General features: G+C 39.8%; 1 protein-coding gene across 1 annotated transcript in view; it reads left to right on the top strand.

The window, feature by feature from the left end:
• ZFPM2 (zinc finger protein, FOG family member 2) overlaps positions 1-25,848 on the top strand; it is a 478,247-nt gene extending 452,399 nt beyond the window's left edge. Inside the window, exons 6-8 of the mRNA XM_028500479.2 lie at positions 16,736-16,942; positions 20,277-20,501; positions 23,126-25,848. Of these exons, the coding sequence (XP_028356280.1) occupies positions 16,736-16,942; positions 20,277-20,501; positions 23,126-25,617 (2,924 nt within the window). The 3' untranslated portion in view covers positions 25,618-25,848. The remainder of the gene's footprint in view (positions 1-16,735; positions 16,943-20,276; positions 20,502-23,125) is intronic.
• Positions 25,849-26,476: the final 628 nt, after the last annotated feature.

Here is a 26,476-nt window from a genome sequence, read left to right as displayed (position 1 = left end):
AGGAGTCTACTCTTTTAAACTGACTCCGTGGAGAAGTTTAATGAGCCTCCTGGAATTTAAAAAAAAAAAAAAGCAAAACAAAGAAGTGTAATGGAAATGGACAAGCTAAAAAAGGAATAGAGAGGTTCACTCCCAGGCTGGTGCTTCGGGGGGCTTTCATCAGGAAACTGCAATGGATATTGCAGAGAGCCATGGAAAGAGGAAAGAAAGAAATTAAAAACAGCCTCCTGTGATGAACTTGTATAATTTATTCCTCTGCAAAGCAGTAGGCACAATGTTTCATTTTCTTTCCCCTCCGCTTTTTTTTTCCCCCTCCACCTAATTTCTGAGCATTCCCAGGCTAGGCAAGAATGAAAATTAAGCATACCCAACACAGGAGTCATAATGAAAGTGAGGAACACGCTCAGGTTATTCATAAACTTGCACGTTGTGTATTTTGGTGAGATTTCCTCCCTTCTGCTCCTGATTGCTGATGAAGAATGGTGTTTTAATAGACAGATGGTAAAGACAATTACAGTTAGGGGCTCAGCTGGGAGTTACATCAGTTTATTGCAAATTATTAGTTGATAAATGCTTTTGTTTATAAGCAGAGTCTTAAGCAGCTTCGTAATCAGTTTATCAGCAGCAGGCAGAATCTTGACAGATCGCCTTTGGGGTGAATGTCACCTCTGGGCTAGTCATTTAAAGTCACAATGGTCAGGCAGCCAGACAGTCTGATGGGCTACCTCACGGCACCATGGCAAGCTCCTGCAAAACCAGGGCACAGCCCACCTCAGACTAGTGCACAAACCCCACGGATGCTGAAGAGACTCCGTGAGCAAACGTTTTCCTGTTGAAATCCCATAAAAGCATCGTATCTATTTGCCTAAACCTTAGATAGAATACCTGAGTTTCATGACCTTCAACACATTAGTTCAGCAGATTTTCCAGGCAGTGCTAAATGCCTTCTTATTCACAGGGCAAAACTTTCTGCAGCTACACTTCAGCAGACATCTGGAACTGAGCACGGGGGCACTGTTTACTTTTCTGAAAGGAGCTTCACGTTCCTCTGAAATGGGAAAGGAAAGTATCTCAGTGGAGACATTTTTCTTACAGAAAAATATAAGTTCTGTGGGGAGAATACACGCCATGAGCCAAAAGAACCGGTGGGGATCGGTTACAGGTTTGGGCCTGGGAAGGCCCTCTGTGATAGGAAGGGAGTTTAGAAAACACACTGGTTTCACCGGGCTGGCTTTGATTTCCTTGTCTATAAAAATGGGATGATGGTATTTCCTATTTGCACACAGATAACTCCTTGGGATTAATGAGGGTGTTCATGTTTCTTTAGCCTGAGTTCTGCTCAGACCAAAGTTATCTGTTGAATTTATGCTAAATAATACAGCATATAATATTTAAAATGACAATTTACAGATGATGTTCTTAAGCTCGTTTACAAAATACTTGCTGAAAGAGGGTGCTTTCAGTTTAGCATTTTTGCAATAAAGCATTATCAATATTTATTAGTTTCTTTGCATTGCCGTTAAGGACGTAGTTTAAAAACCTGAAATGTTCAAAGATATATCCTTGAAAAGATTCCCTTGATCATAAGGCAATAAACAATTCATGTCTTTCTAATTTACTTTCACTCTAACAGTAAATTTTGAGCTTACTCAAAATAAAAATATTTATTATATATATAAATAATCATATATAATAGCTCCTAAAATAGTCATTTTTGTTTGCACCTACCATTAATTTATATGTTTTTATTTCCTGGTTTGCAAGCAAAACTTATTAAGCTAATTGGAAACTAACTCCTGAAGTCAGAAGCCAGGTTTCATAGCTGGAATTAGATATTCCATATCCTCTAAAATATTGACATAATCCAGGAAAGTCTTTGGAGATATGACTCCAGCTGATAAATTTTAAATCACATGTATCATAGGTGTAAAAGCAAAATCTCTCTTCTCTTAATCTCAGAAATATGGTTAAGTATGTCTATTCATTTATCTCTCTGACTTCTTTCTAATTCTGAGTTTCTCAATTAAGATCCTAAAATCATCAGAATAGAGTAAATCTTATTTAAACTGACCACATGGTTCAGTAAAGTTTGTAATTTTAATGTTGGGTTGACATAAGCCTACTTAAAAATATTTGGGAGAAAAGCAGAGTGTGGTGTTTTACTCTCAACGTCAACATTCAGCACACAGTATTCAGTTCCCAATTTTCCAGTTCTTAAGCAATTAAATGTTCTGTTGACATCAGAGGAAGGGCTGCCTACAGAAGAGATGAAGAATGAAAAGGCTTGATATCTTAAACTGTAAACTGTGATTTAACATAAAAAGCATAAAAAGTTGCTTTTTTGTTTTCTATAATCAAGTTAATGAAGGATGAATAGTGCATTCGGCAAGTAATTCTGCCACGCGTCCATCCCTCTTGACTGGAAAAGGCAAAGAATTTTCTTTTTTTTAATCCATTCTCTTCTTTGGCCGAAAAACCAAAGGCACACTCTAAAGTTGCTGGTCAGGGCTTCCCAGGGCTTCCCAGGGCTTCCCAGGGCTTCCCTGGGCTTCCCTGGGCTTCCCTGGTGGCGCAGTGGTTGGGAGTCCGCCTGCCGATGCGGGGGACGCGGGTTCGTGCCCCGGTCCGGGGGGATCCCGCGTGCCGCGGAGCCGCTGGGCCGGTGGGCCGTGGCCGCTGGGCCTGCGCGTCCGGAGCCTGTTCTCCCGCTGCCAAAAAATAAAGTTGCTGGTCAAATCTGATTTTTTTCCTCCTTCTCCCAGGAACTGCTAGGATGTTCTATAAAAAGATGTCAGGAAAGCCAGCATGGGAAAGTTAAATGCCCCAAAATGCCCTGCATTGCCTATAAGTACAAATGAAAAATGTTAAAGATTATTTAAAAACAGGAAGGACCTTTTGTAAAATGCTTTTGATTTATTGCTGTGTATTGTGCAGATCTTTATCAATTATTCTCACTCTATTTTATTCAAAAACTGTTGTAAACTATGAGTTGGCATGTTGCTTGCTGCACACGGAAAAAAAGCATTAATCAACTCTAAGTAAACAAGTGCAGAGATCTCTCTAACACTATGAAGTAGTTAATACATTTTTAAGCAATTTTATTCTAGAAAGGAGGTCTAAAAGAGTAGTGCTTAATTATCTGGACTCCTCTGTGCTGGGCTCCCTTTTGATTGTATTAATGAAGCAGCTGGCCCATTGTTTCCCTTTAATTCCTCTATTGTTTTAAGAATATGTCACAGCTCTTTATTCTTTTATCAGGTGCTGTGCAGGAGGACCCACACAATACCTCATATTCCTGCTGTATTTGCCAATGCACAAAGAAACCTCCACAGCGGTTTGCAAAGAAGGGGCACACATAATTTATAAGTTCTTTTCCTTGCACTACTCCACTGTCAAGAATTTCAACAGTATTGGATTGGAATTCATTATAAAATTGCTATTAAACAATGTGGCTACATATAGATATAGGTACTGTGTGAACATCCCCACCCTGAGATCTAGGTAGTAACACCTGTGATGTTGCAATGGGACAATTATTTAGCTTTTAGGGAATTATTCGGCCCAATCCCTTCCCAGTTGTGAAGAAACTAAATTTCATAAGTGGGCATGATGTTGGATTTTCAAATTATTTAGGTAAAAAAAAAAAAGAAGTTAGTGACAGAACAAGTAAGTATTCTTGTTTCCTCCAACTCCAGAAACAATGTCTGTGTGTATGAGTGTGTGAGTGAGTGTGTGTGTGTGTGTGTGTGTGTGTGTGTGTGTTAAACAGCCCAGAGAATGGCTTTAATTTACCTTAGTGTGCCTAAGAGATATCATGGTTTACTCCATAGACCAATATGTAATCTTTATTAATTGAACTCTGATCAATTGACCATCTTCTTCTTGTATTTTACACATGTGAAGGAAATAGGCTTTTAGATTAATGCAGAAATATCACTGTACATCTTAAGAAATCAAACTGCTGTTAACAATTTAGTATATAACATTTGATGCCAAAGCTACTTAAAAATGCTGGTTCATTTATAAGTAGTTAACTTTTTTCCAAATTTCCATGAAAATCAACCAAAAAAGTCACGCATGGTAAAAATCTCAAAGGTCTGATTCACATAGACTTTCTCTTTTTACACACGTGGCTTTTTTCTTTGTTTTTCCCCTGTCAAATGTCTGTGTTTTTAGAGGCTGTTTTCATTGACTTTTTCCCCCTAGTGTTCCCAGTCTAATAAAGAGAAATAAGACTTAATGACTTAATGCTGTGTAGTAAAAGTTACTAACTTCAACTTTTAAAATATCCTTAGAAAAACCATTAGAATAAATTAGTATTGAAAACCACCTATTTCCTTTTGTATTGTTAGGTGAGTGTGTATGGGTTTGGTTTTTTTTTTTTTTTTTTTTTTTTTTGAGCTTAAACTTTCAAACCGGTATCCCTATGTATTCGCTTGAGGCTCCTTATCCTTGTACATATTGAGGCAGAGTAATACAAAATCTAAATGTGATTTAATTGGTTCAATTTGCTGTATATCTTTATGCTAAGCTTAGGTCCGTATCTTGATGAGCCCAGATGTAGTTGTGCTCAAGGTTTACAGCTTCACGTTGCTTGTATTTCCTTATTTTTACAAAGCAAGCGTCTATCAATCACACAGATAAATTAGAAAGAAACATGTATAGACGTAACACATGGAGAAGATTTTTCAGCGTGCTATGTAATTATTAACCTGATTTTTACCATTGTAAGGAAGCATGAATTGCAGATAGCATGGACGAAGTTAAATGCTTTTATACTGGATACATTTTGCTTATACAGAACTCTATAGGTATGGTCGAACAATATAATTGAAGCTTTGTCAGCTCTGTAACCTAGCAACAGATAATACTGTTAGGTTACTGAATTGCTCCTGGTTGACAAGTAGGGAGTATTTTTGTGTTTATCATGTTTGCTAATGATGGGATCCTTTCCAAAAGGCTTGTCTTAATCTTAATTAGAGTTTATCAGCAGAGGTCTGCATGACATTGTACAGACACTGATTTCATAAATAATAAAAAGTGCAAGTGAAAAATTTGGCAGGATGGGGAGATGCTTAAGGCTACCGCTTCTAGTAAGAGGAGCATGAATTTCCAAAATATAATCAACTTTGAACTGTGACTTTATTCTTTATTATCAAAACTTGTAGTACACTTCACTGCAGTTTTGACAGCAATTATGAGAAAAATTTACAAGCTTCCTGTTAGGAACCATATCTGTTTGTACAAGAACTTTGATCATAAACATTACTTAGAACAGCAAGTACACATTTTTTCAAGAACGTCAAGGTCTTTGTAGTTATTACTTTCTATGGAACCTTGAATGTATTTGCCCTTTATATGTGAAGGGAGTGGTGTGTGGGTGTGTAGCCTGGGGAGAGTGACTATGTTTGCAGCGAAAGAGGCAAAGAGAGAATCCTAAAATAACCTTTCCATTTGGTAGACTTGAGGAAGGTATCAGATATCTGCTTCAGTGCCTGATGTCATTTGATAAAGACTTCATGCCCATGCAGTAGAAATGTGATTTTTTTTTTTGCTCTGGTTTACACAGTATGATCTTTCACAGTTTTTTGAAATGTTATTGTTCATTTCTAGTAATAAGTTACACACCTTCAAAATAATAAAGAATTAAACATTGTAAAATCGAATACCATTCACAAATTTACTAAATTCCTAACTGGTTTATTCAGTTGAAGGATGATGCTAAGTCATTACATCCTTTACCCGCCTTTCTACACCTTTTCACTCATCATGCCCACATTCTTCAAATATTATTCAAAGCTATTTTCAGTTGTCATTTTCTGAGTTTCAGAGTGGACATCTCTCCACTGAATTGTTTGAACAAGTCTATGAAATATTTGACTATCAAAAGAGACCTTTTTGTTCATAGAGTTTCACTCTCTCTACCCTATACAAACTACAGATAGTTTACCCTTATGCCAATGATCCTTAACTCTAGAGGCATATGAAGGCTTTCGGGGAGCTTCTAAAAAATAGTGAAGCCCAAACTTCACTCCCAGCGATTTTGATTTGATTGATCCGGGGTAGGACCCAGAAACCAGCGTTGATTAATAGCTCCCAGGTGTGGGCTTCCCTGGTGGCACAGTGGTTAAGAATCCGCCTGCCAATGCAGGGGACATGGGTTCGAGCCCTGGTCTGGGAAGATCCCACATGCCGCGGAGCAACTAAGCCCGTGCGCTACAACTACTGAAGCCCGTGTGCCTAGAGCCTGTGCTCTGCAACAAAAGAAGCCACCGGGATGAGAAGTCTGCTCGCCGCAACTAGAGAAAGCTCGCTCGCAGCAATGAAGACCCAACACAGCCAAAAATAAAATTAATTAATTTAAAAAAAAAGCTCCCAGGTGAATCTACTGTGCAGTCATGGTTATAAAGAATTGTGATGCCCTTTTTTTTTTTGGCGGTACAAGGGCCTCTCACTGTTGTGGCCTCTCCCGTTGCGGAGCGCAGGCTCCGGATGCGCAGGCTCAGCGGCCATGGCTCACGGGCCCAGCCGCTCCGCGGCATATGGGATCTTCCCAGATCGGGGCACGAACCCGTGTCCCCTGCATCGGCAGGCGGATTCTCAACCACTGCGCCACCAGGGAAGCCCTGTGATGCCCTTTTATTGTCCAGCTAAACTTGGGCAAATGCTACATCCATCTTTAATAGGTGTGGAATGTTTAGAATAGTACTTGGCACATAGTAAGTGCTTTCTAAGTGTAAGCTATTAGTCATGTTAGAAGATAACCTGGCATACTTCCACACCACAAAGATTTACATTATTCTCCACATTGTGGCTATGCATTTTAAAGCTATGTCTTATCACTGTGTAAATCTTCTTAACACTGTTTCATAAAGCGAACCATACTGATGAAAGAAATCAAAGATGACACAAACAGATGGAGAGATATACCATGTTCTTGGATTGGAAGAATCAATATTGTAAAAATGACTATAGCAATCTACAGATTCAATGCAATCCCTATCAAATTACCTATGGCATTTTTCACAGAACTAGAACAAAAAATTTTGCAGTTTGCAGGGAAACACAAAAGACCTCGAATAGCAAAAGCAATCTTGAGAAAAAAAAAACAGAGCTGGAGGAATTAGGCTTCTTGACTTCAGACTATACTACAGAGCTACAGACATCAAGACAGTATGGTACTGGCACAAAAACAGAAATATAGATCAATGGAACAGGATAGAAAGCCCAGAGATAAACCCACGCACCTATGGTCACCTAATCTATGAAAAAGGAGGCCAGAATATACAATGGAGCAAAGACAGCCTCTTCAATAAGTGGTGCTGAGAAAACTGGACAACCACATGTCATATGTGATTCAGAGAGATAGCAGTGCTAATTACTCAAACTGAGTAATCAAGGTAAGGTACCAAGTCAGTTACTTAGTGAACATCAGATGGCTCTGTGACTTGGGACACCGGGTTTTTCATTCAGAATCTAGAGCCAAACTGCTTTGTTCAAATCCCATCTCCCATATCTCCTTCTCTTCCTCCAAGTCCACTCTAGCTGTGTGATCTTGAACGGTTTATGTACACTTCCAGCTTCATGATCTCACAGTAAAATGGAACAAATAAAATCCACCTCACTGCTTTCTTGGGAGATATTAAGATAATGGATGCAAAGCACTTAGCACAGTGTCAGTGCAGAGCAGATAGTAGGTGCTTAATAAATCTGAGGTTTTTCCTATTATCAGCACTTTGGTCATAGAAGCAAAACAGTTGCTCACAACTTGATGATAATAATCTAGTGGTATCTAGCCTAAGGTTGTCATTTTATATGATGTAGGTAAAGCAGTTCTCCAAGATCACACAGTAAACAATAATCAAGTCAGGACTAGAACTAAAGTTTCTCACCCACAAGGCAAACACTCTTTCTAGTTCATCTTTCCACTGAGGACAAATAAATTTTCAATGATTTGGGGTGCCAGCAATGCTTCGTTATTAGCATATAATCCCTTAGACAAAGATCATTTGCTCTTGAATTACTGTGTGAAGAAATTCATTCATTCAAATGAAAATAGTTAATGTGGTCAAGGAAAGTAAACTCTATCTCAGCGGCAGCTTCATTCCTCTAAAATCTTAGTTTTCAAGTATTACTTTGTTAAAGTAACTTCGTTTGGAAAACTGAGAGAAGACCTCAACTTTTTCTTTTTTCAAAAAACCCATCTCATATGAAAAGCACTTAATAAAAGTTATATTCCTGTCCTTAGCTATAACTAAAAACTTGTACAAATATTCTAGTGAATGTTTTGTTTTGTTTTGTTTTGGCACGAACCCATGTCCCCTGCACCGGCAGGCGGACTGTCAACCACTGCGCCACCAGGGAAGCCCGTGAATATTTTTTAGTGGAAAAAAAAAACAGTACCCTCATTTTTTTCCAACTTTTTAATTGTGGTGCGTGTATATATATGTGTGTGTATGTGTGTGTGTGTGTGTGTGTATAACAAAATGTATTAACCATTTTTAAGTATACAGTTCAGTGGCATTAAGTACATTAACATTATTGTGCAACCATTACCACCATCCATCTCCAGAACTCTTTTCATCTTGCAAAACTGAAACTCTATAACCATTAAAAAATAACTCCCCACTCCCCCCCTGCCCTTAGCCCCTGGCAACCACCATCCTACTTTCTGTCTCTGTGACTTTGAATACCCTGAGTACCTCATATAAGTGGCATCATACAGTATTTGTCTTTTTGTGACTGGCTTATTTCACTTATAATAAGGTCCTCAAAGTTCATCTATGTTGTAGCATTGTCAGAATTTCCTTTCTTTTTAGGGCTGTAAAATATTCCATTTTATATATATATATATATATATATATATATATACACACACACACACACACATATTCTATTGTGTATATATATATATATATATATATATATATATACATATATATATTCCATTGTGTGTGTGTGTGTATACACCACATTTTGCTTATCCATCCATCTCTCAGTGGACAGTTGGGTTGCTTCCATGTTTTAGGTGTTTTTAATAACGCTGCTCTGAACATGGGTGTGCAAATATCTCTTTGAGACTCTGCTTTCAATTCTTTTGAGTATATACCCAGAAGTGGAATTGCTGGATCATAGGTAATTCTATTTTTAATTTTTTGAAGAACCATCATGCTGTTTTCCAGAGTGACACTCCATTTTATACTCTCACCAGCAGTGCACAAGGGTTCTAACTTCTCTACATCCTTGCCAGTCCTTGTTTTCTCGTGGTTTTGTTTGTTTGTTTGGGGTTTTGGGTTTGTTTTCTTTGCGTGTTTTTGGTTTGGGTGGGGTTGTTTGTTTTTTGATTTGTTGTGGGGTTTTTTTTGATAGTGGTGCTCTCATTTTAAAGCCAAATTTAATACCCTGTGATTTGTTTCCATTGAACATGAGGTCAATCAGTGAAGACACCAAAAAAGCTAAATATCAACATGATTTATCATTTTCATGCACTCAGATTGCTTCTTAATCAAGATGAATACCACTACCTTCCATTGAATTGTAAATTAGAGTTGGCTGTGTTTACCCTAGTTCTAAAAAACGGTAGGGTAAGAAATTTGTTCTCCTGTCTCCTCAGCCCCATGTAGATTGCTACCAACTGTATCTGTTTCTAACTGGTCAAGATCAGTATGTGATCCACAAATGATGCAGCCTTAATCATTTTTCCAAAATGAGTTAGCTCTCTCCAGTGAAGCATAGATACATGTGCTCATTGAATTTGTAGGTTTATGTTTTCTTTCTGGTGAGATTTCTTTTCTTCGACTTAGCAGGGCAGTGAGAAATGAGAAAAATAGCCCCAACCAGACCAAACCAAAAGGATAATGGTTAACGGTTATATAGCACTTACTATGGCAGGTGCTGTTCTTAAGCTTTCACACATATATTTGCTTATTTAATCCTCATGATAATACGATGAGCTCACTACTACTATCACCATCCCCATTTTCAAGGCTGAGGAAACTGATAGAATGCTTAGGTGATAAGTTCAAAGTCACACAGCAAGCGGCAGAGCCAAGATTTGCATCCCAGCAGTCTGGTGCTGGTGTACTTCCTCCAGATGGGATTACATCCTCACTAGCAGCCACATTTAGAATATTTTTTTTTGAATCAGTAATTGAAACTATGTTATAATACTTGGGATATCTCTCCCTATAAATGACTCCCTCAAGTTGTATATGCTCTAAATTCACATCCAAAGAACTCAGCCAAGCTGTTTCCAAGAACCAGTCCTTAACTTTTATGGCACCATTCTCTTGGTTCCCCTCTAACCTTTCCAAGTATATGTTTCCTATGTCTTTAAATGATTGCATCTCCTCTACCCACATCTTAAATGTTGAGATTCTCCAAGTTTCAATCTTTGTTCTTTCTCTTTTCATGCTGTAGTCTTCCTGCATTACCACATCAATGCAAAGAGCATCCACAGCTATTTAGAATGTGCTCATGCCTTCCAAAATATTTTTTTTTCTCCAGCCTTATTCTCCTCCAAAGTCCAACTGCCTCCTGGACACACCCACCAAAAACCTCTCAGGTACCTCAGATTCCACATTTTCAAAGCCAAATTCAGTACTCCCATGCATATACATACACATACGTAAAACACACATGCACACTTGGGCTTTGGAGTCGGACAGCCAGAAGTCTAAGTCATGATTCCACCAGTGATTCTGCTATGTGTATAGCTTTGGGCACGTTAGCTAACTTCTCCAAGACTCAATTTCCTCAACTCTTAAATGAGGAAACTATCACTCACCTCACAGAATGATTGATAGGATTAAAATAGATGAAATACATAAACCCCCCTAGCCTATCGGACCCAGAAAAATTATTCCTAATTAATATCAATTATCCGTTATTGTCTGTATAATACCACTTGGTTAATATACCAGCTTTACTGCCTTGTTAATGGAACTACCGTCAGCTGGTTTTGCAAACCGGAAACCTCCGTGTCATTTTTCAAGAGTTTTTTTTTTTTTTTTTTTTTTTTTTTTTTTTTGGTCGGGGGTTGGGTTCGCAGGCCTCTCACTGTTGTGGCCTCTCCCGTTGCGGAGCACAGGCTCCAGACGCGCAGGCTCAGCGGCCATGGCTCACGGGCCCAGCCGCTCCGCAGCATGTGGGATCTTCCCGGACCGGGGCACGAACCCGTGTCCCCTGCATCGGCAGGCGGATTCTCAACCACTGCGCCACCAGGGAAGCCCTCAAGAGTTTCTTTTACGCATCTCAGGAAATCACCCCAGTCCTCTGTCAGCTATGTCTCTTGAATCTGGCCCCTTTCTCTCCTACGATTTACACTTCTCACAACTGAACTCGTACAACAGCCTCCTAATAGCCCTCGAGATAACGTTTCCTACCCCTTCAGTTTACTCTCCTCAAGACCCTGAGATCTATATTCTGGCAGGGGGTAGGGGGGAAGCTCAGATCATTCATTCACTCAAATAAATATATACTATCTCTCCACCATGAGCCAGACACCACTGTTTTTATGTTACATCAAAACTCTCACCCTGCTCTAAACTTTCTGTGGGAGGAAGCCCTGATTTGTAGCGCTTGACAGTTTCTGACAGCAAATTCTACAACTCTCACCATAGCTGATTTCAAGTTACCAACGTGACATCAACCAGCACACAGAATTCCTGACAACTGAACATTCTTCCCTGTGATCCAGAACAGGCTGGCTCTGGCACACCACTGCCCATAATCCACCTCTTTCTCCCTCAGACCCCACGCTGCAGGTTTGCTGGCCTCCGAGGGCCAGGCAGGCTCTTCCATAATCCTGCACTCACACGCATGCTCCTCTATCTGCCCGTAACGATGTACCTGCCAGGTCCTCCCTACACATACTTCTGCTATTTTACTTCTACTCTTCTTGAGTCAGTAAAAATGTCACATTGGATGGCTTGCCTGACCCCCCGCAAGAAGTCTCAGTTACTCACCCCTCTCACATTTCTTTAGTACTAGGGGATGGGACCACCGTGTGGTATTATAATTTGTCTGTTTATATGTGTGCATTCAGGTTGTATGTGAAATTGTGCATGAAACCATAGCGTGCAGCCTGGCACACAGTGGAGAGTTCAATGAATAGCTGATGAATGGACGACTTGAAAAACTAAATCCTAAGACAGTTGACTTCTTCATCAAACCTGCACAGTACATTTTCAGTCTAATTCAGCCTTTTAAAAGGATATGCTCTGACGAAACCATAAAATGAGATAAAATGATAAAGATGATAAAATATGAAACATTACTGAGTACATCTGAAAACAGATATGTGTTACCACTGCCAGGCTGCTTAATAATGTAGAAAAATCATTTTTTGCTTTATTTTTTATTTTTAAAAATAAATTTATTTATTTATTTATTTTTGGCTGCGTTGGGTCTTCATTGTTGCACGCGGGCTTTCTCTAGTTGCAGAGAGCGGGGGCTACTCTTCGTGGCGGTGCGTGGGCTTCTCATTGCGGTGGCTTCTTGTTACAGAGCATGGGCTCTAGGCGCGTGGGCTTCAGTAGTTGTGGCTCGTGGGCTCAGTAGTTGTGGCATGCAGGCTCAGTAGTTGTGGCTTGCGGGCCCTAGAGCGCAGGCTCAGTAGTTGCGGCGCATGGGCTTAGTTGCTCTGAGGCACGTGGGATCTTCCCAGACCAGGGCTCAAACCCGTGTCCCCTGCATTGGCAGGCAGATTCTTAACCACGGCGCCACCACGGAAGCCCATGTTTTACTTACTTTAATTTGCACTTAATATTTTGCAAATTTTATTTATTGATTGGATCTTTTTAGTTCAAAGTCTGAGCACAAGTATTCGGAGTCATCCTGCTGTTGAGCTCACTGCTGTGATAAAGATTAGCCGAGGGCTACCTTCTCTAAAATATCGATTTCTCCTGGGTACCTGAGTTCAAAACTTTCCTTTTGTAAAACATAGCCATAGCTGGATTTACCAACAATGTAAGTTTATCACAAAATGGAAAACTATTACCAGTAATGTAAGTTATTCAGTTCAACACTGAAATCCAGTGACTCTAAAAAACCAGGCGAGGAACTAAACCTGAATTGCAGTGCCTGCCTCTGCCCTCCCCACCTCTCTATTACACAGACTCACTTAATAAACCGTGTCCCAGAGGAAAGATAAGGTGCAAATGATTACCTTGTCTACAGCTGTAAGTAGTTGGGATCTGTATGCACATCAGAGAAGGCTGAACAGCCAAATGCAGAAGCCTTCCAGGGGGAAGAAGCATCACCAGCAGAAATAGCGCCACTTAGCGCTTTTCAATGCTCATCAGATTCCACGATGATGCCGCTTAGCTTCTATATTTGTAAAGAAGTCATCAATGCCAAGGTGAATCTGTTTTTCAACTTTGGGAAACTTGTATGCATTCAGATATATTAAAGTGAAAGTGAAAAAAGGTTGTTTTCTAGTCTTTTAGTATATTTGTGTTTCCCTTGGAAACTTTCATATAAATTTGAGGTCTGTAATTTTAGCTTTATTTTTTCACAAACATTTACTGTCATGGATGGTGTCTTGTTTGCTTACCTTTGAAATTTAATCAGCTGGTTTAATTAACTGTCCAAGGTTTCTCTAAAACGATGTCCTGAATCTTCTAGGCAACCCTGCCCTATCATATGCTGTTGTTATCTTTTCCACCAGCGTTTTACCACAAGTTGTTTAAAAACTATGATCTCTTTCAGGGTGGAAAAAAATGAAGTCTGCTTAATAATGTAGAAAAATCATTTTTTGCTTTATTTTTTATTTTTAAAAATAAATTTATTTATTTATTTATTTTTGGCTGCGTTGGGTCTTCATTGTTGCACGCGGGCTTTCTCTAGTTGCAGAGAGCGGGGGCTACTCTTCGTGGCGGTGCGTGGGCTTCTCATTGCGGTGGCTTCTTGTTACAGAGCATGGGCTCTAGGCGCGTGGGCTTCAGTAGTTGTGGCTCGTGGGCTCAGTAGTTGTGGCATGCAGGCTCAGTAGTTGTGGCTTGCGGGCCCTAGAGCGCAGGCTCAGTAGTTGCGGCGCATGGGCTTAGTTGCTCTGAGGCACGTGGGATCTTCCCAGACCAGGGCTCAAACCCGTGTCCCCTGCATTGGCAGGCAGATTCTTAACCACGGCGCCACCACGGAAGCCCATGTTTTACTTACTTTAATTTGCACTTAATATTTTGCAAATTTTATTTATTGATTGGATCTTTTTAGTTCAAAGTCTGAGCACAAGTATTCGGAGTCATCCTGCTGTTGAGCTCACTGCTGTGATAAAGATTAGCCGAGGGCTACCTTCTCTAAAATATCGATTTCTCCTGGGTACCTGAGTTCAAAACTTTCCTTTTGTAAAACATAGCCATAGCTGGATTTACCAACAATGTAAGTTTATCACAAAATGGAAAACTATTACCAGTAATGTAAGTTATTCAGTTCAACACTGAAATCCAGTGACTCTAAAAAACCAGGCGAGGAACTAAACCTGAATTGCAGTGCCTGCCTCTGCCCTCCCCACCTCTCTATTACACAGACTCACTTAATAAACCGTGTCCCAGAGGAAAGATAAGGTGCAAATGATTACCTTGTCTACAGCTGTAAGTAGTTGGGATCTGTATGCACATCAGAGAAGGCTGAACAGCCAAATGCAGAAGCCTTCCAGGGGGAAGAAGCATCACCAGCAGAAATAGCGCCACTTAGCGCTTTTCAATGCTCATCAGATTCCACGATGATGCCGCTTAGCTTCTATATTTGTAAAGAAGTCATCAATGCCAAGGTGAATCTGTTTTTCAACTTTGGGAAACTTGTATGCATTCAGATATATTAAAGTGAAAGTGAAAAAAGGTTGTTTTCTAGTCTTTTAGTATATTTGTGTTTCCCTTGGAAACTTTCATATAAATTTGAGGTCTGTAATTTTAGCTTTATTTTTTCACAAACATTTACTGTCATGGATGGTGTCTTGTTTGCTTACCTTTGAAATTTAATCAGCTGGTTTAATTAACTGTCCAAGGTTTCTCTAAAACGATGTCCTGAATCTTCTAGGCAACCCTGCCCTATCATATGCTGTTGTTATCTTTTCCACCAGCGTTTTACCACAAGTTGTTTAAAAACTATGATCTCTTTCAGGGTGGAAAAAAATGAAGTGCAGTTGAAAAGGCAGTTATGCTGAAAGATAAACAGAGCAATATTACTTATCAGAATGGGTACAATTTTTGCTTGCTTAATGAGTACAATATATAGCCTTGCAGTATATACACAATGAGGAAAAAAAGCTTTATAACATATCAAGTATGCCATATTACTTCAGGCATAACTGTACAGGATACATATCTAGGCCTGAGAGTGTAGATAACAAAATATAAGTGCTTTGCCTGTCTAAACATGTTAAATAAATGAGCATTCACTATCGCATTCCAATACATTAGAAGATGTACTTGCATAGTTAATTTTCTTTTTAATGCACCACACGTGATCATTTGAAGCACCAAGCCAGCGTCTATCTTAGTGTTTGAAGAGAGGGTTCTTTTCATTTAAACAAATCTTTATTTAAATAAGCCTTTCTGAAAAGGCTCTTTGGCATATCTCCTTTTCAGGAAGTTCAGTCAGGTTAAAAGGAGATAAAGAAGCTGCATTATAAGAAATATTATATAAGGAAAGATCACTCAGTGCTCACCACCCCACCCCACCCCCCCAAAAAATGGCAGCAGACTTATAAGGAGAGTAAAGCTAACTGGAATTTCACTTTAATTTTCTAAATTTTAGGAACTTTGTTTACTTGCTTTGTAGTTTTAGGTATCATTCATATATATACATATACACACATATATATATATATTCCCCAGTATCTGGGGAAGAGAGAGAAAAAGAAATAACTTCTTACTTCCATAAGGTACAGAAAGAGTACATAAAGAGTAACTTCAAAGCCTCACCTGAAATAAATTTTGTGGTTGTTTCCCTACCATGCTTGTTCTTAGGCAGTATAACATGTAATAACATGGTTAATGATTAAGTCAAGCACTGGAAGGCAAACAGTTGACAAAACTCTCTACAGATTATGTCTATACTTGGTTCTTCATCTTCTCCTACTGTTGGTCACTGAACAGTTCATTTGATGCAAGGAATACAATATTCCACATAGGCAGGTATGAAAATTAATAAAGAGAAACAGCACTGAAATGGAGTAGGGAAGTCAGAAGGGGGAGCTGGCATGTACTACTTGACTTCAGTATAGATCCCAAAAGGAAGAGATGGACTTTGCATCTCCATCAGGAAGTGACACTACTTAATACCTCTCAGCTGAAGGAAGAAAGCATTTCTCCTTGTCTGACAACAGCTCAGCCAATGAAAGAATGTAACAACTCAGCCAATGAAAAGCCACTCTATTTGCAACTTTCAATTTCCTCCAATGAGCTTTTTGTTTATAATGGCCCCACCCAACCTCCCCTTCTCTGTAAGAGTTTGCTCTCTTTTGTTTCACCAGACTTTCATGTGGTTGACCATAGCTGCCTGTCCCATATTGCAGTTCCTTGCTATTAAACTTGTGTCGCTGGTAAAATAACTGGCAGTTTTATTGTTTTAGGTTAACAAAGGGAAGAGGAGGACAGCCCGTTGTCTTGATCAAACACTCCACCCCAGTAGAAACTGATGTGAAAAAACATGAGAAGGTCCTATTGACATCAATCCAATGTACAGCAGGCTAGAGCATTCTATGTCAATTCTTTTTCTTTTTTCTACTTAATAGGGGGTCAGCTTTGGTGCACGACTACGAAGGCCATCTCTGAGGGTGAAGAGCTAATTGCCTTTGTGGTGGATTTTGACTCAAGGCTACAAGCTGCCAGTCAGATGAGTCTTACAGAAGGGATGTACCCAGCGCGCCTGCTCGACTCAATTCAACTGCTCCCTCAGCAAGCTGCCATGGCTTCTATTTTGCCTACAGCTATTGTCAATAGTAAGTGCTGAGTGCAATAGCCCAGTACAATAGCTTTGTAGTGGTGATGGGTATTTATGGGAGAGAAAAAAATAATGTCTACTGACAGGCAACCAGGGACAGACTTTTTTTCTCCAGTGTTATGATTTTATTTTATATTCTCTCCAATTTTAAGTGTGTGTGTGTGTGTGTGTGTGTGTGTTCGCTTCTCGTGGGAGTATAAAAAGAATAACTTAAATTCATTCATTTCAGGTTGGATTCCTGAATGTCACACAGAAAAATCTGACATTCTAAACTAAACAACATTCAAGACTATTTAGCTATAAGAGGTCCAACAGCTTTCATTGTTGCTCCTGTGGTAGAATAATTTTGGTATTAAGAGCCATAGAGTTAAAACATAAAATAAGAAAAAGGACACAAAATCAAATTTGATTAAATACACTAAGGAAGGGGAAATGTAGGCTGGATAAATCAAGACATCAGCTAATGTAAAAAAAATAAAGAGAAGAGAAAGAAAAATACTTATAATCTTAGAATACTTTATATGGAGAATTTTTAAATGTGCCCTGGCAAATATATCTTTCTGATTATAGTTTGTTAAAAGGACTATTGAACTTAGTTTGTATTTTCTTGACATAAAATCAGTGATCTAGCAGTCCCAAGATTAGAATTCTAGACTCTGCTCTGCTTTTACCTAGCTCTGTGAGAAAACATGAGTACAACTTAAGAGGAGAATAGATTCTAAAGCCAGTGGCAAGTGAAACATTGCATTGAGTCAAAAATGTCCTTGAAAATCCCTGAGACTTTGAATGATGCAGAAGTCTAGAGACTACAATCATGTCTTGATATTATATATGTATACATATATACATACATATATATTCAACGGTAATTATGTCCTTGCTGTAACAGCATCCTTTAGAATGAAGAACTTCTCAGGTGTATCTGGAATTACTCTGCATCCAACCAGTGGATTCAGTGTACACAACCCAAGCTACTGTTTTTGAATTTCCTTAATGTAAATGTGGTTATTTTGTTTACTGAATCTTTAGTTTGATTTGGATAGTGAAGAACTTGAAATAACATGGACCCAACTTGAAACTGAGGCAAAATCATTTTGTTACCACATATTCTAGGAGTATCTTATATTATTGTGACGCTCCAGTGTATGAATGTTAATTCTAATTATATTTGAAGGAATACTCTGTTTGCTTTCTATAGCAAGATAACTATTAATCCCAAATATATCACCATAGATGCATACAGGCTTTGTTCTCATTCTTAAATTAGTTCATCAGTTAAAGTCATCTTGAAAAATAAACCCTTTACTATACACTGGGCCCTCTGAAAAGTATAAATGTAACTAAAACTTGGGTGGGAGGGGCTAAATAATAAACAGTAGTAGTATATCATTTTGTAATTAAATTGTATTCTAAAATTCTGTATTGTACCTGCTGTCCTTACTTCTCATTCGCTAGAATTTGGTCCTTAATTTTCTCCTTTTTCTCCTTTTCTCCTTCAACAGGATCTCCTGAGCCAACTCCTTCACTATCATGTGTTCCACCACTCACTATACATGAACAGTTTATAAATCACAAGTCCAGCTGTTTCTGGCGAGTTTCAGACCTGTCTTGCCATCTTTGCAATGTTCCTCTCTCTTTCTCACAGAAATATCCACTCCCACATATCTAATGTGACCATATGCCCCAGTGTGCCTGGATTAGTCCCAGTTTACAGTGCTATCTGCCATGCCTCTTATCAGAGGCACTACAGAAGTTTGGCACTTGGCACTACAAAAGTGCCAAGTTTGCACAATACAGTGTCAGATTTAGTCACTCTATATGTGCCCCAGCCTGAATTCATCACCCGTCTGTCTTCTGTTCCCTGTAGAGATGAATGAAAATATCACTTAACACAGAAATGCTAACAAGAAGTCTAGGCATCAAGGAGAAACCTTACCTTCTGCCCTAACATCTAATTGCAAAATAGTGGTCAACACTTCCAGTCAGTTCTGCTTCCTCAGTATAACTTTTCTTCTCTCTGTCCCCCTTTCATTGAGGCATTATGGAAGAGTGTTTACACCAGGGTTTTCCAATCCCAGTTCACCCAGTTGCATGATCATGGCAAGTTACTCAACCTCACATTCTTCACCTATTAATGAATGAGGGGAAATCACAGAGAGAGAAATTTTCCATGAATGAATACATGAGAAATACATATCATACATATTGTAGCATGACTTAACAAATAGTACATGACTATTAGCTACAATTTAAATTCTGTCATATTTCACTTAGATTACTGCAGTTGTCTCCTACCAGTCGTAAGTCTTCCTTCCAAATTCACTACCTTCAAAACTCAACTCCACTGTTAGGATTATATCATAGCTGATTCTGTCAGTCTATTGCTTGACATGATTCAGTAATTTTCCATAATCATTGAGATAGAAATCTAAACTTAAAAAAGCTGACAGGGCCTTTGGTAGTCTGTCCCTGACTTCTACAACCTCATCTCTCCCAGCCCCTTGCCTGAGATTACAGAATAGCCTCCCAGCCTCCACCCAGTCCCTCTCTCAGGCTCCCATAGCTGATCCCTTGATTAGGAGGACACAATCCTCTGCTCCACCTGACTAGCTTAATTTCATCCTTCACAACGCAGCTAAGGCGTGTCATCATCTTCCCTCTAAATCCTTCTCTGACTTCATCCTCCCCCCAGTTCTTTCCCCAGCCTAGTGTCTCTTTTCCATGTCCGAAGCCCCTGTCAGATACCTCCATCACTGTGTGTGGTCATCACATTCTAATGTAATGAACTAACCACTTGTTAACCAGCCCCAGGAGATCTAAGCTGCTTAACAACAGCTGTTTGGTCTCTCATTTTGTTTTACACCCAACTCAGCATAGATCTGGCACTAAGGAGGTACTCTGTAATTAATTTATTAAATGGACCAATGATGTCAGGAATTGGCGTCAAGGCTAACTTTAGTTCAGCCATTAGATCCCTTACCTTTTAATCAAGCAGAGAAACCAATTCACATTCCTATTTATAAATGCCTATTTTTCTAAACTATAATACAATATAAACAATTCAGGATTAATCTCTTTTGCTTTATGTTGGGATTCTCCTAAAGTACCACTTTCTAAAGAGTCTGTGGGAAGGTAAACTGCATTAACTGGAACATTTCTTTAAAAATAGTCCTGTACTGTGGAACAACACCCAAGACTGCACTAGCCACCGTCTGATTGCCTAATTCATAACCTGGGAGCAGACTCTGAGAAAAACTGAACCAAATGCTGCTTTACCCATGGTTGGCTCCAAGTGGGCAGCAGCTAACGTGTCCCTGTGTTTCTGCCTGCAGAGGATATATTCCCTTGCAAGTCCTGTGGCATCTGGTATCGGAGTGAGCGGAATCTGCAAGCCCATTTGATGTACTATTGCAGTGGGAGACAAAGAGAAGCTGCTCCAGTGTCAGAGGAAAATGAAGACAGCACTCCTCAGATTTCCAGTATGTGCCCCTTCCCACAATGCACCAAGAGCTTTTCAAATGCCCGAGCTCTAGAAATGCACCTGAACTCACACAGTGGTGAGTGCCTCTCTTGTTTGTTTCTTCTTCTACTCCAGGAGACCCTATTCTTTCTCTACATATATACGTACATTCATACATCTCTATCTATCTATAAAATCAAAATTAAACTTGCTGGACCAGCTGGTTATTATCTTTTGTCACGTACAAGTATACTCTATTCAAAGGACTTGGATCTGAATTCTTTTCTAACGACTTACAGTGCTCAGTTTACAGGCTAAATCATTCTAGTTTTTTCTCAACTACAGTAATTAGGCTGAAAAACAAGTTTCTTTTTTTTTTTTTTTAAGCCTGCTCTTAAGAGCAAGGTGGCAACTATTCCCATTTATTTTGGAATTGTATGCCCAATTGTTGTCAGTATCATACATAGTATTCTAATTCCTATATTTTAAAAACAATGGAAATGAATCAAATGTACAGAATTATATTAATTTTAGATATTTCTTTGAACATTCTTGGATAGGGCAAACCAAGGTTTGGGAATCATAGTTATTCAGCACCTAGAATATGAAACTTGTAAGTCACCTCTGGGTGACTTCCTTTGCTGTTTTTTGCTTGGGTTGAATAATTAAAAATGGAAATAGGTGCTCAGTGTAAAGAAACTAACTCAAAACTAACTCCATCCTCCAGTGCTCTAGTACAGGGCAAGCTTTTGTCTTTGCACCTATAAAAATAAGCCATTTCCTTTCTACTTATTCTCTTCCCTCTCCCTACAAAGAGCTGTCTTTATGTAGGTGATAAAGCAGTGGAAGCAGAAACAGGTTGGTTGTCTCACATGGTGAGTGTAAAGTCACGCACAAAACAAAAATAGAGATAGAGGGATCTTCCCAGCTCAATAGGAAAATGAGTATTGGATTAGCCAAGGAGAAAAGGAGACAAATAAAAGAAGTCCCCTTTTATCTCTATCTCTCTGCCATAGTTTCATCTTATAAACATAAAAGACAATTCTCATTTAAGTCTAGAGGGCAGAGAGGTGGAACCGAGCCTGGTTTAACCATATGCCAACAAATGGGAACAAGAGTTGACCTTAGTAAGTAAAAGCATCCAGATCCTGATTCCAATTCATAGGGGAAGGGGTTCCCCTGACCAAGTAATTCTTCAGACACCAACTGAGTGTCTTACAATGCAACTCCACTCAATTCTGACACTATGCAGAGAGAGCATTAAATTCCCCAGATTAAGGGGTCAGTCCTACAAGAGTGACTCCCCCACCACCAGCCCAATTCAGACTTTAGTCTTTTGTGCTTCTGACCAGTCGACTATAAATCAGAGGTCGCCAAGACACCCCCTTGGTTTGACTGCTTTGCTAGAGTGTCTCCCAGAACTCAGAAAACCCACTTGTTCACCAGATACTGGTTTATTATAAAAGGATATAACTCAGGAACAGCCAGATGGATGGAGATGCATAAGGCTAGGTTTGGGGAACGGGCAAGGTGCTTCCAAGTGCTCTCAGAGTCTGCCACTCTCCCCAAATCTCCACATGTTTACCAACTGAGATGCTCTCTGAACTCTGTTTTTTGGGGGGTTTTATGGAGGCTTCATTACATAGGCAGGATTGATTAAGTTATTGGCCCTTGGCAGTTGAACTTAATCTCTAGCCCCTCTTCCCAGAAGTGGAGGAGGGGAAGAATGAAAGTTCCAACCCCTGTAATCACAAGGTTGCTTCTCCTAACAACCACCCATCCTTAGGTTACCTAAGGGCTTTCCAAAAGTCACCTCAATAACATAACAAAGACACCTTTATCACTCTTATCACAGGAAATTCCAAGAGTTTTAGAAGCTGTGAGCTGGGAACCAAGGATAAAGACCAAATATATATGAGAAATAGATTTTACTCATCAGAATGACCAAATACATATTCCTTGTAAATCACAATATTGCATTGAGGCTTACCCACCAGTCAGTGGTAATATTCAAAATATTTAATAACTGACTAATAACAGGCCATGATCAATCAGCATGGATGTCGGTCCTAAATGACTACATTAGTGTACTGTTACCAATATCAGCCCTGGATAGAGATAAACCACGTTCAGCAAAACCAGTGAATAAAATTCTAAATTTGTACCAAAGATAAATTAGTAGGTTATTAATTACTTTAGAAAATGGTTTCTATTTGGATTCTTTTGAATAAAGACCTAATCTGGTGCACTAAATGCACTAAGATTTATTTGATTTGCACATAGATTATCACTGTCAACTCTGACTAATGCCTGCTTCTTCCTAATGTAGAGCATAGTGCTGTGGTAAGAAGGTTATTGGATTAGAAATTATAAAATCTGAAGTTTAGTCATGGCCCCATCACTGAATAGCTTTATTACCACGATCAATTCCTTTAGCCTCCTTGCATGTGTTTCCCGACCTGTAAAATTGAAACAATGATGCCTATCCCACTACAATGCAATAATATTCATGAAAGTGCTTTGGAAACCATAAAGGGCTGTTATTATCATCATATATGGTGAAGGATGTCACAAGAAAAAAGTTACTATCACAAATAAGATTCCAAAAGATTTCAGTTTGTTTCTGCCGTGCTGAACGCATGAGGTCATTAGTAACGGTTCATATCATTAGAAAACCAATATGTGTGGTTCTCAGTGGTCTGATTTTGTATGTTCCTCCAGGAGTGAAAATGGAAGAATTCCTCCCCCCTGGTGCTAGTCTAAAATGCACCGTCTGTAGCTACACTGCTGATTCTGTGATCAACTTTCACCAACACCTGTTCTCCCATCTCACTCAAGCTGCCTTCCGATGCAATCACTGCCACTTCGGCTTCCAGACTCAGAGGGAGTTATTGCAGCACCAGGAGCTCCATGTCCCTGGCAGCAAACTGCCCAGAGAAAGTGACATGGAACACTCTCCAAGTGGAACCGAAGACAGCTTACAGCCAGCCACAGACTTGCTGACCAGAAGTGAACTCCCCCAGAGCCAAAAGGCCATGCAGACTAAAGATGCGAGCTCTGACACGGAGCTGGACAAGTGTGAGAAAAAGACTCAGCTCTTTCTCACTAACCAGAGACCCGAAATTCAGTCTGCAACAAATAAACAAAGCTTTTCTTACACGAAAATAAAGTCTGAGCCCTCTAGTCCAAGACTTGCCTCATCTCCAGTTCAGCCTAATATTGGGCCTTCTTTCCCCGTGGGACCCTTTCTGTCTCAGTTTGCTTTTCCCCAAGATATCACAATGGTCCCTCAAGCTTCAGAGATCTTAGCCAAGATGTCTGAACTGGTACATCGGCGACTGAGGCACGGAAGTAGTAGCTACCCTCCCGTCATTTACAGCCCCTTGATGCCCAAAGGGGCTACCTGTTTTGAGTGTAACATAACATTCAATAATTTGGATAATTATCTAGTGCACAAAAAACATTACTGCAGCAGCCGATGGCAGCAGATGGCCAAGTCCCCAGAGTTCCCTGGTGTTTCCGAAAAGATGCCTGAGGCCGTGAGTCCCAACACTGGCCAAACCTCCATAAACCTTCTCAATCCAGCTGCTCATTCAGCTGATCCTGAGAATCCACTTCTTCAAACACCCTGCATCAATTCTTCCACTGTTTTAGATTTAATTGGGCCAAATGGGAAGGGCCACGACAAGGACTTTTCCATTCAAGCTAAGAAGCTCTCCACCCCCAACAGCAATGATGATAAAATTAATGGAAAACCTGTTGATGTGAAAAATCCCAGTGTCCCCTTAGTGGATGGGGAAAGTGACCCAAATAAGACTACCTGTGAAGCTTGTAACATTACTTTCAGCCGGCACGAAACATACATGGTCCACAAACAGTATTACTGTGCTACGCGCCACGACCCTCCGCTCAAGAGGTCAGCTTCCAACAAAGTGCCTGCCGTGCAGAGAACCATGCGTACGCGCAAGCGCAGGAAGATGTATGAGATGTGTCTTCCTGAACAGGAGCAAAGGCCTCCGCTCGTCCAGCAGCGATTTCTCGACGTAGCCAACCTCAGCAATCCTTGTACCTCCACGCAAGAACCCACGGAAGGGCTGGGAGAGTGCTACCATCCAAGATGTGATATCTTTCCAGGAATTGTCTCAAAGCACTTGGAAACGTCCCTCACGATTAACAAGTGTGTTCCAGTTTCCAAATGTGACACTACTCATTCCAGTGTTTCCTGCCTAGAGATGGACGTGCCCATAGATCTCAGCAAAAAGTGTTTATCCCAGTCTGAGCGGACGACTGCATCTCCCAAAAGGCTGCTGGACTACCACGAGTGCACTGTGTGCAAGATCAGCTTCAACAAGGTAGAAAACTACCTGGCCCACAAGCAGAATTTCTGCCCGGTCACTGCACATCAGCGTAATGACCTGGCTCCGCTCGACAGCAAAGTGTTTCCGAATCCAGAAAGCGAACGAAACAGCCCCGATGTCAGCTATGAAAGAAGCATCATAAAATGCGAGAAAAATGGGAATCTGAAGCAGCCTTCCCCCAACGGAAACTTATTTTCATCCCACTTAGCAACTCTGCAGGGCCTGAAAGTCTTCAGTGAAGCCGCTCAGCTCATTGCGACAAAAGAAGAAAACAAACATTTGTTTCTTCCCCCATGCCTGTACCCTGGAGCAATAAAGAAGGCAAAAGGAGCAGACCAGCTCTCTCCTTATTATGGAATAAAGCCAAGTGATTATATTTCTGGTTCTCTTGTCATCCATAACGCTGACGTGGACCAAAGCACAAACGCGGAAAATGAATCTCCCCAAAGCCAGGCTTCTTCCAATGGGTGCGCTGTGCCGAAGAAAGATTCCCTGCCGTTGTTGCCCAAAAATCGAGGCATGGTCATAGTGAATGGTGGACTGAAGCAAGACGAGCGCCCTGCCGCCAACCCACAGCAAGAGAACATTGCCCAGAATCCTCAGCATGAAGACAGCCGCAAATCTCCCTCCTGGATCTCGGAGAACCCATTAGCCACGAACGAGAACGTCTCCCCAGGAATTCCCTCCACAGAGGACCAGTTGTCTAGTATAGCTAAAGGTGTGAATGGCTCCACCCAGGCTCCAACCAGTGGGAAATATTGCCGGCTCTGTGACATCCAGTTCAACAACCTCTCAAACTTTATAACTCACAAGAAGTTTTATTGCTCATCACATGCAGCAGAACATGTCAAATGAAATCACAAAATAAATAAACATCACTCACCTTTGGTACCAGTGTTTAGTATGTTGTTCTACCCAGTACAGAAAAAAAAAAAAAAAGAAAAGAAAAAAAAAAAAGCTGTTTGAATTACATCTGGGCAATCAGGAGACAATTCATTACGGCTGAGTTGAAGACAAGGTGTAATTTCATTACAGTCCATTAGTAAAGTGTATTATTGGTGCCATTTTCAAAAAAAATTAATTTATTTTACCAGCAGTATTCATAGCTGTGGTTATGTTATTTTTTATTTAAAAACTTTATATTAAAGTCATTTGTAATGTTATTGTATAGTTATTGTGTAGCATATATGGTTTGCACTGTATAGTAGCTTTTAAAGAAAATAGTCACAAACAATACAGAAAAGCATTTTAGAAATAGCTTCCAAAGCACTTGTGTATCTTGATTTCTTCTTATATGCTGTTGCAGATATATGTATATGCTAAAATATAACTTGCAAAGATGTTCTAAATACATGTGCTATAAGTTCGCCTTAAGATTTCAATTCTTGGATAATCAGGCTCCGTTTGCACTTTATATTTTAGCAGATACAGTCTCTTAGTAACTAGGCTTTGCATTTGTATGTAGCCGTATGTTTCTGTCCATTTTCTTAATCTTAAACATGTATGTTAAATGAAGATGGCAATTTTTTTCTTGTATAGTACTTGTATTTTCTTTCGCTGATGCAGCTCTGTCTCAATTTTTAAACTTTGCTGTTAAATGCAATACTTTATAAGAATGAACAAAATTACTGGAAGCAGTATTGTAAGTAATGAGGTAGTATTAATCGGTTTTATCTTTTGAAAGGCACAGTCTAAATCGAAACCCTAAACTCAA

This window comes from Physeter macrocephalus, chromosome 15, assembly GCF_002837175.3.
Source record: "Physeter macrocephalus isolate SW-GA chromosome 15, ASM283717v5, whole genome shotgun sequence".
Lineage (NCBI taxonomy): Eukaryota > Metazoa > Chordata > Mammalia > Artiodactyla > Physeteridae > Physeter > Physeter macrocephalus.
Note: the sequence above shows the minus strand (reverse complement) of the source record. Positions and strands in the feature narration are given on the sequence as shown.